General features: G+C 40.4%; 1 protein-coding gene across 1 annotated transcript in view; it reads right to left on the reverse strand.

Annotated features, from left to right (window-relative positions):
- LOC108575121 overlaps positions 1–9,728 on the reverse strand; it is a 67,419-nt gene extending 57,691 nt beyond the window's left edge. Inside the window, exons 1-2 of the mRNA XM_017937839.1 lie at positions 9,653–9,728; positions 9,391–9,555 (exon numbers count right to left, since the gene is read on the reverse strand). Of these exons, the coding sequence (XP_017793328.1) occupies positions 9,391–9,555; positions 9,653–9,728 (241 nt within the window). The remainder of the gene's footprint in view (positions 1–9,390; positions 9,556–9,652) is intronic.
- Positions 9,729–10,740: the final 1,012 nt, after the last annotated feature.

The raw sequence follows: 10,740 nt of genomic DNA on the forward strand, positions 1-10,740 counted from the left end.
GAAAAGGAAACGCGAAAGACGTGCACGGCTAGAAATGAAGAGAGAGAGAGAGAGACTGTGAGAGGGGAGGGAGGAGGAGGAGGAGAGCACTTGGCTCGACGACTGGAAAAGTAGGTCCTTTAAAGCGCCCCTTTGTGAGCCACTCTTTAAAGACCATTGCCACCGACATTTAATCTCTCGTCAGAATGTTTGTGAATTACATATTTAAAGGAGCCAGCTAGGTGAGCGTAGTTAAACGTCGCGTTGATCGTTTCGCCGATAGGGAGGCAAGACAAGAATATTTTCTCACCGTGTATATCGTTGGATTAATTTCAACGTGCTCTTTCATTGATGGAAACTAGAGGCAACTTCAAATATTGCAATTTGAAACTGGGGCACTTGTTGGCCCTTTCAGACTCTTTTTACGTGTACTAATGACGCGAGCAAATGACGTTTTATTTCTGAATTTTAATTTGGAGCGATTAATCGTTGAATTCGTGTCTAGTTTAGAATACTCGAGGCTATTAACTATTGGACCGTTAAATGACGATTTTAAAATATTAACCCCTTGCCTTCCGAATTTTCAATTGTTATTCATTAGAGCTGTAAAACTTGGAATAGTCGAATTATTTTATAATTATTCTGATCATTTCGAATTCGAATTCTCTATTCCGTTCATTGGAATATCCGAAATGTTTGAATTTCCGATTATGTCGACTATTTCTTGGTTAATAACCACGAAGAAGAAATAGAATATTAGAATAATGGAGAATTTTCTGAAGGATGAGATAATTCTTAAAAAAAAAAAAAAAAAGAACAAAATAAAGGAATCAAATCCTCTATCTCTAATTTCCTTCTTTCTCATCAATGAAACTACACGACTAACTAAGAAGACGTGCGAGGAATACGGTTCCCTAGAAAGGGTAACTTCTTAATAAAACCGGATCCCCTGTCTTCCTTCCGCGTCGTTCTCTCCCTTAATTGCTTTAACCCGTATAATTGATATAAATTAACTGGATTCACGGGGGAGAATTCATCGGAGTTGCGGCAAGAATACGAAAGTTTGTTATAGCTCATCGTAACTTTTCGAAGGGGCGGCCGGTTCTTGGCTTATTAATGCAGTTTAGAAAAGTACGGTCACACCAGTCGATATATCGTTCGTGGCTTACTCGCTTCTCGAATTTCCCGGCCAGTTAACAAGAATAAATTGGAAAATTTCGTAAGAAGAAAAAGAAGCAAAGAGGAAATTCATATTTGTACTAGCCAACGTCTTTGCTTAATAAAAAATAAAGGAGGAACGTCACGAGATCTTTTCTTTTAAAGAAGATAGCTTACTATGTTCCTGTGATCCATGAAATATCACGTCTTCCCTTTGGAATCCTGAAGGAAAATACTGGAACATTATTTTTTAATCAAGTTCAAGTTTCACAAGTTGACTCGACGAGGTGCAAAAATTGGACAGGATATTCCAGAGAAGATGATGCGTGTGTGGATTTTAAGCTGGAGAAGGAGAATTTTTCGAATCATACTTTTAAAAAACTATACTGTACCGTACCATACTGTCTTACATAGAATTACAAGAAAACCAAATTTTCGAATAATCGAACTATTCAAATAGTTCAACTATTCCAAGTTGAAATCCGAATTCTACAGGTACTGGAATATTCGAATTATTCGAATATTCGAATACATTGAACATTTGGATTTTTGTAACAGCTCTACCCACATAACGTGTCTTTGATAGTTTCATTTTCTCGTCGAAAGAAGCATAATCACCACTACGATATCCAAATGTGACAACATATTTTGCCATACTTTTATTTCCTCTGCATATCTGAATTGTGTTATATCACTCGACGATACACAGCATCCACATACATACAACTCGGCACATTTCCCCATTATTCACCCTACCGTCAATTTCGCTGACCATTCGTTCTCTATCTGCTTCACAGAGCCTGTTTTTCCTTCCTGCTGCTTGTCGAGCAACTACGTGACTAGAATTCACCTTCGTAATTGGCACACTCCCGTGTGGAACCGAAAGTCCTCCAGCTTGGACCAGTCGTCCACGCCACAGGTTCATCGAATCCGGTGAGTACGCTCGAACTTGCCTGTTTTATCAACTTGCTCGTGATCTTTCTCCACTCCTCGAGGCAATAAAAATGCTCGACAGTAACGTCTGAATCAGGTAGCCGTGACGTTTTACGGCTCGTTTGCTGAATTACGATCGCGAGAGAAAAGATGGGGCTCTGGGACCAGTCACTGACTCAGCTAGACAGTTTCTTTTAGCTTTTACAGAGAAGATTTTCGAGAAGAGTATCAATTCTGGCGAAGATAGAGCTGGTTTTGTGGTTGTAGAGTAAAATATTCCTGGTATATATCATAATTATAGCAAGGAAAAGGACTTTTTTCCCATATTTAACCGTGCACTTCCGGTTATCAGTAACCTACAATGCCCCGCAGCGTACCACGCGCGCCATAATTAACAGAAAATTACGAGCTTGGTTCAGAATGCGTGCACGCGGTTAAACGCCCTACGGATTTATATTATCCTCTGGTTTCCTTCGCAAATTCTTGCATGATAACGATGATTTACTATGTCCCACGACCTTGCCTTTTTCTTTCAATCTTCCGCTTAATTCGTCTTTACTCATTTTTTCCATAAATCTTTTTTCCAATTTGTTGCTTACACGTAGTATTTAAGGCCATAAAATACATCCATTCAACTGAAATTTTTTCGGTTGATGATGTTGTAGCTTCCCGTGGATCGCAATTCTTTCGAAGGATTTCGCGAGGTCGTAAATCCCGCTTACACTCTAGGTGACGGTACAGGTTTGCTGCCCAATTGAGAAATTGATCTCTTTTGGTGGTTCCAATTAAGATGAGAGAATTTAGAGAATTTTATTGTCTTGACTGAATTTACAACTGTTGATGAGAAATATGGTATGATCGAATGATGCGAACTTCGTATTGTACCGTGTTTGGCTGGATTGGGTGTCACTGCGAGAGCGAGACTCCAAGCGCTGGTAAAAGAATGAACCGTGGAGTCGTTGCCCTGACGGAAAAGAGCATCGGTTATGGAAAGGAGAGGTTCGCGAGGTTTTTGTTTCGTCGATGCGTTCGCTTGGGGAGGTTTATCGCGGGCCGATGTGAGTTTGGTACCCCGGTCTGGCGGTCGAATTTGACTAATGAATTTTATGATCCGGGGTTTCCTCACGTGCATGGCGACGCAATAGATGTGTTAATACAAGATAATTGGGTTAGAATTCGTCCCGAAAAGAGACAAAATAATCCAGGAACACATGACAACAAACCATAAAACATTGTCTAACTGTTCGATCATCCACTACGCTTTGAACCTCTCGTCAAAAAACTATTTTCTCAGTAGCAAATTGGTGGCAGTTAACGTTTCACGTTTTATCGGGGTTTGAATTCGTCCCGAAAAGAGACAAAATAATCCAGGAACACATGAGAACAAACCATAAAACATTGTCTAACTGTTCGATCATCCACTACGCTTTGAATCTCTCGTCAAAAAACTATTTTCTCAGTAGCAAATTGGTGGCAGTTAACGTTTCACGTTTTATCGCTCTACTCGCCTCTCGGAATTGAAACTCGAACGTGAACGAAGCTTAGAGGGTTCTAGAAACGACGGTAATAGCCACGTTTGCCCGTGGATTTTCTTAGGGTTGCCTCCCCAGGAACGGTGAATCCCCTTCCTCTGCCACGTTTAATCCCGCCAGTCGCGAATATTAAGCCAGCCGGGGTCGCGTTTATAATCGCACAGTGTTTTCCGCGGTCGCCAACCGTTAGGGGACAATAAGAGGGAACGCGGTTGCTTCATGTCGCCGGCGGTTTTGTGGTAATAGGGAAGCTCGAGAGATCGATAGACGGTATTTAGTGTAGCAACGGGCGCGTAAGACTCGAAGGATTATGCGAGATAAATGGGAAAATGCTCGAGACGATAAAGCTTGCGTTTGGGTTTCTTTGATTTCCGAATATTTGAAATGTATGAAATACTCGGCAGGAAATTCAAACATTTCGAGTATTCAAATGATCCTTGCTGGATAACAGATCGACCTAAGTTTATGATACGGTCAACACATTTCGACCACTTTATTTTCTTAGCATGCATTTAACTTTGCGATCAAGAGAACCACCTAACGCTTAATTGGTTTTTAGGCACTTGGCCTCTCCTGCTCAATAGCAATTGACGTATCGTAATCTTATTCCTTGGACCAAGAACTGACGAATACGTACACGACAGCAGATGATCAGGACCTAACGTACTTTCCGAGATTTTCCTATTAGACAGGCACATGGACGTTGATTATACTCTGTTCAAAATTAGAGTAACCTCGCTTCGCGCATGGGACGTGCCTAAGGCAGGGCTAGAACCACTAGAACGTCCAAACCCCCACTTAACCACCTACGTTTTTCTCCGTCTTACCCTCTGCTACGCTCTCTGTCTATGCGCAGAACGGACGAGAATCGGTCCGAGAGCGAGGTTACTCTCATTTTGAACGACGTGTACCATTATTTGCACTTGACGCATCGACGAACAACAGGACCAAGACGCCTCCGGACTTTCCTAACCTTTTCTACTCATTTCCATTCGAGAGAACTATTTTCCCATTTTTGTTCCATGTTACTTAACACTTTACCGGCTGGTAGCGGTTGAACATTCTACGCACTTTCGACCGGTCACTCGGCCACAGATACATCGGTGACACCGGCTCTGTTTAGACTCTAGGCTATTGCGCGGGAATATACGTGCTTTTTCTTATACCTGTAGAAATATTAAATCAAACTTTGACCGGTTAATAGGCTACCGGTCGGTAAGCGTCGGCGAAAAAAAAATGGATTAATAGGCTACCGGTCGGTAAGTGTTGGCGGCAAAAAGCCGATTAATAGGCTACCAGTCGGTAAGTGTTGGCGGCAAAAAGCCGATTAGTAGGCTACCGGTCGGTAAAGTGTTAAGACACACTTTTTGACGGACGAAGATGTATAAAAGGACTGGGACAGTTATATAGAATTAGTATGATTATTAAGATTTTTTAAGGTACACACGACTATTGCTACTGAATATTACGATAACACTTTGAATTTGGACATTCCGGACACTTTAAACATTACGTGACATTATTGAACATTCGGACATTATGGTACATATTAAGGGGACTTAAATACAACATTGTAAGGATACTCACACATTTTTTGTTACACTAAATTTGTGCTGGCAAATACATATGTATTAATTTATTTATTAAATAATCGGCTTTAGGAATTGTGTGGGAGCCAATAATCTGAATTATTCGAATAAAGAATTCGCATTCGAAATTATCCGAATTATTCGAATAATTGAACTATTCACGCTAAACCACCAGTTCCAAAAAAAAAAAAAAAAAAAAAACATTAACAATGAGAAAGTATTTCGGGAAATTTTCAGTAGCTTGGAATCGTTGGACAATTTTCCGAAGTTGTAAAAAACGCTCGAAGCTTCTGGAAATTTGTACGAAATTGTTTGAAAATAAAACCCTACGATCTCCTTCGTCTGCAATTCAACTCCTGGAAAATAAAAAATGATGAGAAGGTGATCGACTAGAATGATCTTGCAGTTTAAGGTAGAGCATCGACCTCGTAAAAATCGAAGAAATAAATTTTGGGAAATATGGACGCGGGTAACGAGCGGTGCCGTTTTACGAGATCCATGACGGAATCGTTGGCAGAAGACAGGGGATGTTTCCCTTACTCAGGTGGCCTGTTATCGACAGACCGTGATAAAATGGCGTAGTTTGCTCGTGAGAAACGAACCCCTTCGATCTTCTAATTTTCCTGATTCATCCACCGCCTTCTCCTTCAACAAATCCCTAACCCTTTCGTCCCTACTATGGCCATGTAACACCATTTTCACATACATTTTATACCAACATTTCCCACATGCTTTATTTCACACAATTCAACTAAAGCTCTTCCAAATATCTCGTGTCGTTTACAAAATTTCGAAAAAGTATCTTTCCCTCTAAAACGAAAGGGTTAAGTTCACTCACTCATTAATTATCAATTGAAACTTGCACAGTATGGTGTATTCGAATCATTACAATCATCCGAATTATTCGAATTATCTGAATGTAGAATTCGTATTCGAAAATTATCCGGATTATTCGAATAGTTCAACTATTTGAAGTTTTACAGTCCTACTCACAGTTCCGTCAAAATCGAATAGATAAAAAAATGACAGTATAAAAAGAGAACAAATAATGGAGTTTCAGAGCGGTCAAATATTTCATTAATTTCCCCGACAAGCGAGAAACGTTTTACAAAGGAGAATCGCAGTTCGATGAGCGTGATCGGTAAAATTTCGTGGTCGCAACTTTTATCCCCGTCGTTTCAAAGGGAACCAACCGGAACTTCCTTTCGCCAAAGGTATAGGGTGTGGGGTAGATCGCGTGAGGAAAAATATTTGCCTGTTTGTTCGAGCAGCGTGCTCGTGGAGGGGAACAGACGGAACAATTAATGGACGCGACTTTTCTGCGATTTCATCGATCCACGGTTAGGCAAGAGAAACTTTCCAACGTTGGTGCGGCAGTTTGGATAGAGTTAGAGGGGAAAAGTTTGTCGGTTCCTTCGGTAGGTTATCGAAGAAACAGTGGAATATGAATGGAAAGCAAGGAGATTACCCGATAACCCAGTTTTTCGGCTCTCCAACGATGGTTCCTAGGTATTACATAACGGACTCGGGCTGTTTTCAGATATTTTGGACTAGCTGTTTTATGGAGATTAGGAAGTTCCTAGAGATACTTTACGCAAAGTAGAGGTAGACACCCCAGATACGAAAAGAACAGTATTTTCTTTACTATGCTCGTGTACTATGCTTGTTTACTTTATACGTTAAAGGGTCCGTGCAAGTTATTTTTGAAAATTAAGCAACCGTGTCATGGGGACATATTCTTCGCCTATCGTTAGGTGTGTAATTACCTCAGAAGTAACCCAGAATTCCCTATTAAATATGAACATCTTTAAAATTCCAATATTCGTGATGGAACATTTATGAAGATTCGAATTATCCGAATGAAGAATTCGTATTCGAAATTATCCGAATTATTCAAATAATTCGAAGTGAATAGCTTGGCACCAAATTAACTTCGAAATTAATTTAATGGCGTTACAAGTTAAAATTACTTAAAGAACCGTTACTTCGAGAAATTCTTTGCGCTATTTAGTACAAGAGTGTGTGTCTATGTTATATACGAGTGAGAGTGTTACGACAAAGAGTTGTTTTACGAGTGTCCTGTCACGAAAATTCGGAATTTTATGCAAACTGCTTGGGCGGAGCTGCGTTGAGTTACCTTCGAAAACTTTACTCATTGGTGTGTGCTCTTCCATCTCCATTAAACGAAGAGTTCAGAGAGGTCAGACTGCTGAAAGACCGGGATTGTCTTCAAACTGACCTGGACTTTTCGTCAAATTTTCTGACGTGGCCATTGACAAAAGTGCTCTAGATCAACGAACGTTTCCGCCTGTTAAACTTTCCCTGCAGACGTGTCTGTTGTGTCTTAAGTTAGGACACAAAGCACCCAAATAATCAACCTTCAGCTCCGGGATAAAACACTCACAGCCCTCATTCCACACACACTTCTCAACCCAGAATTCTTGCCCCAGAAAACAGGAGTAAAAGCGAAAAATTCAGTGTATATACTCTGTGGAAAAGCAGCGTTTGCGCGACGAGAAACTCGATTACGAGTTGAACGTGGGACGAGGGGTCAGAGGTAAACAAAATAAAGGAGAAACTGTAAAAGAAAGGGTTCTAACGAAGCAGAAACTCTTTGGAGTCTGCGGCAATCAGAGAGGAGGACGTTCGATCTCTCCCTCCTCTCTGCCTCTGTCCTCACAGAGGAACAATGAGGAGATCGGTTACGTGCATTCAGGGTTTGGGTCGACGATGAATCGACCGAAATGTTCGTGGCATGGAAAAGGTCGAAAGAGGTGCGATTGTATCTGCCGCTCTGGTGAAAAGCGACAAATCTCCGACTAATTATTGCTTCCAATCGAGAGAATGGCCGAAGGCCGCTTGGCTTTCAGCTCTTTCTAAAGCGTTGTGGTGGTAATAAGTGTGAATGAAGTTGAACTCGATTGTTTTTCCGATTATTTCGGAGGGATTACAGTATCGAATCGAGGCTGTGAATTGTTTTGGTGTCCTTCAATTTTTTTTAGAAATTTTCCTTTTTTCGTTTTTAATGTAACCTACTGAATGGAGAATGTTTGAAATCAATCTTTGTAGGTGTTACAATGGTATCGAATGGTCTTGAAATAATCCTTTCGAATTCAATAAATTTCCCCCATTCAGAAATTGACGACAATTTATGACATGAATTTTACAAATTTCTTAAATTGAAATAATTTTTCTAACAATGTAGTTAATTACACCTACTATAACATAAATGTTTCCCTGTAATCGTTAAATAATATTTAAACTTCTTATCTATAAATTGACAACTAATGGTTTGAAGGTTTCATTTTATAATTTGTTCTTATGTTTCCCTATTTATATGTTAGAAATACGATAACGATATAATTGTGAAATTTATGCATGTCGCAGTGTGTTGTATTAGAATAAAAATTGATTCCTAGACAAGTTACGTAGAATTGGTCCGGCATTCAACTTGTTAAACGACTTATTAATTTACTTGTTATTCATGAACAACGAATAATTCCGGATTATTCTTAATTTAAGACGATGTAACACTTGCCGCACGCTTCCCACGCTGTGCCAGTGCGTTTGTTCACGATCGCGCGCGGATGAGAGCCAGCGCTCCCGTGGTTGAGCGCGGGCTCTACGCGCGCTCTGATTGACCAGTGTTTTTCGTTAATAATTCAAAAACGAAGCTTCAACCAACATTTTGGTAAAGGAAAAAGTTGTTCAGAGTCACCCCAGCAACCCTCCATTTCCGGGACACCCTGTATATTCATCTATTTTCTTTCATACTTTACTGTCATTCGTGCGAATTCCTGACGTCTCCGAAGAAAAGACTGCTACAACACATATACGTTTTCACTGCTCCAAGGTTCTGGGGTAAGTGCTGTGTTGTTTCTCACAGTCTTCCCCACTCCGTGGCCGGATCTTTCACGAACAATATTCTTATTTTTATAGCAATGCAACGGCTTGCCACCCGTAAACTTTCACCTGTCTTCTTCTAAACAATCAGCCCTATGACATCCGATAACTACGCGACTTCGAGTCACTAGCAATCGTTGGTCGTCTGGCTTGTCTCCTATCGTAAGTCAAGTACCTGCCATAAATCGTACGGAAGCAAAACAGGGGCGGTCACTTGCCTTCGACGATCCTTAAAAAATACGCTGGCGCTAACATATATTATTCATTCATTTGTATCACACGCGTTCGTTACTCACGAGAGCACTGTCGTGGCTCGTCACTGCGATCACCGCAGTCGTCGACGACGTTGCACAGCTTGTTCAGGGCGATGCAGCGACCGTTGCCGCATTGAAATTCGCTCTGCCGGCAGGAAAGCACCGTCGTCGCCATTAGAACGCAAACGAATACTGGCCAGTGCGTGTCTGAAACAGAAATTTACAATTGTGAAAAAATCCGTCCTGAAGACGGCGAAGCGAGCCACTTGAGGCCAGGCCCAGCACACACGGTGGAGGGACTTGCCCCTTTCGGTTTTTCTCAAGTCTCCTTCGAGCGGGAAGTGGACAAGGATCGGCAGGACGACGCACAGTGGTGTCATTTCACAAAAAGCTGGCAAAAATTCAATTTTCAAAGTATGCAACACCTTTTTGCTACTATAGCAGGTTTGTTGTGCCGCTTGAACTTTTTAAATATTACGATTGGTTACTGAGATATAGGTTCGAAGTTGACGAACTTTCGTGCTCCTTGAAAAGTCTTGAAAATTGGAGTATGTTTAATGTGTTAGGGAAAGTTTGTCTTTAAAAAATTCATATGTAAAACATTTTACCATTAAAGTATATAGGTAAGGGAGACTGGGGCTAGAAGTTACAACTTTAAAACGAAAAGAGATAGGATTGTGCTTTCAATTGTTTTCGCCATGTGAGTCGATCACATCACTCTGTCATCCATTTTAATAACATCCGCGACAACGAATCTTGTGGTTATAAGGAACCACCTAGTCACGTATCAGAAAAGTACATATTTGTCGTTCATTAGTTTTTCGTCTATTTCGATTATTTAACGTCGAAATGATAAACTGTTTCGTCCTTATGGATCAACTGACATTTAACACATTCCGTGCCACGTGTACCACCGATGGTACAAACTTTCAAGTCAGTACCAGCGATGGTACACGCTGACATATTTATTCTAGTATGACAGCCGTTTTTCTCGGCCTTCTTTGCTAATTTATTATAGAAGTTCGGTAACAGTTATTAGCATCAGCTTTACTCCTATGCATTTACTTGTCCTTGAAGAATGATTACAAATTTTTTTTGTTGAAAACTAATTAAATATGGCTGCTGTGGAACACGTCAAACACGAGCATGAAAAAAAAAAGTAGGTTCATGGTTGCCATGATTTGAGCTGTTCTGCTTATCAGAAATAAAGAAATCCAATTGATTCTTATTTAGTATGCATGTCGCTATGGTCGGTAATAGAATAAAAGAAAAATATTGAAAATTCAAAAAATGGCGGCACTTTGAATACGAAGTATCGATTTTTTCGACTTTTTCTCGTCTTTCAGAGGCTCTAAAAATCAGAAAAATATATATTTTGGCATAATTCTACTA

The sequence above is a fragment of the Habropoda laboriosa genome, unplaced genomic scaffold (assembly GCF_001263275.1).
Source record: "Habropoda laboriosa isolate 0110345459 unplaced genomic scaffold, ASM126327v1 scaffold207, whole genome shotgun sequence".
In the NCBI taxonomy this organism is placed as follows: domain Eukaryota; kingdom Metazoa; phylum Arthropoda; class Insecta; order Hymenoptera; family Apidae; genus Habropoda; species Habropoda laboriosa.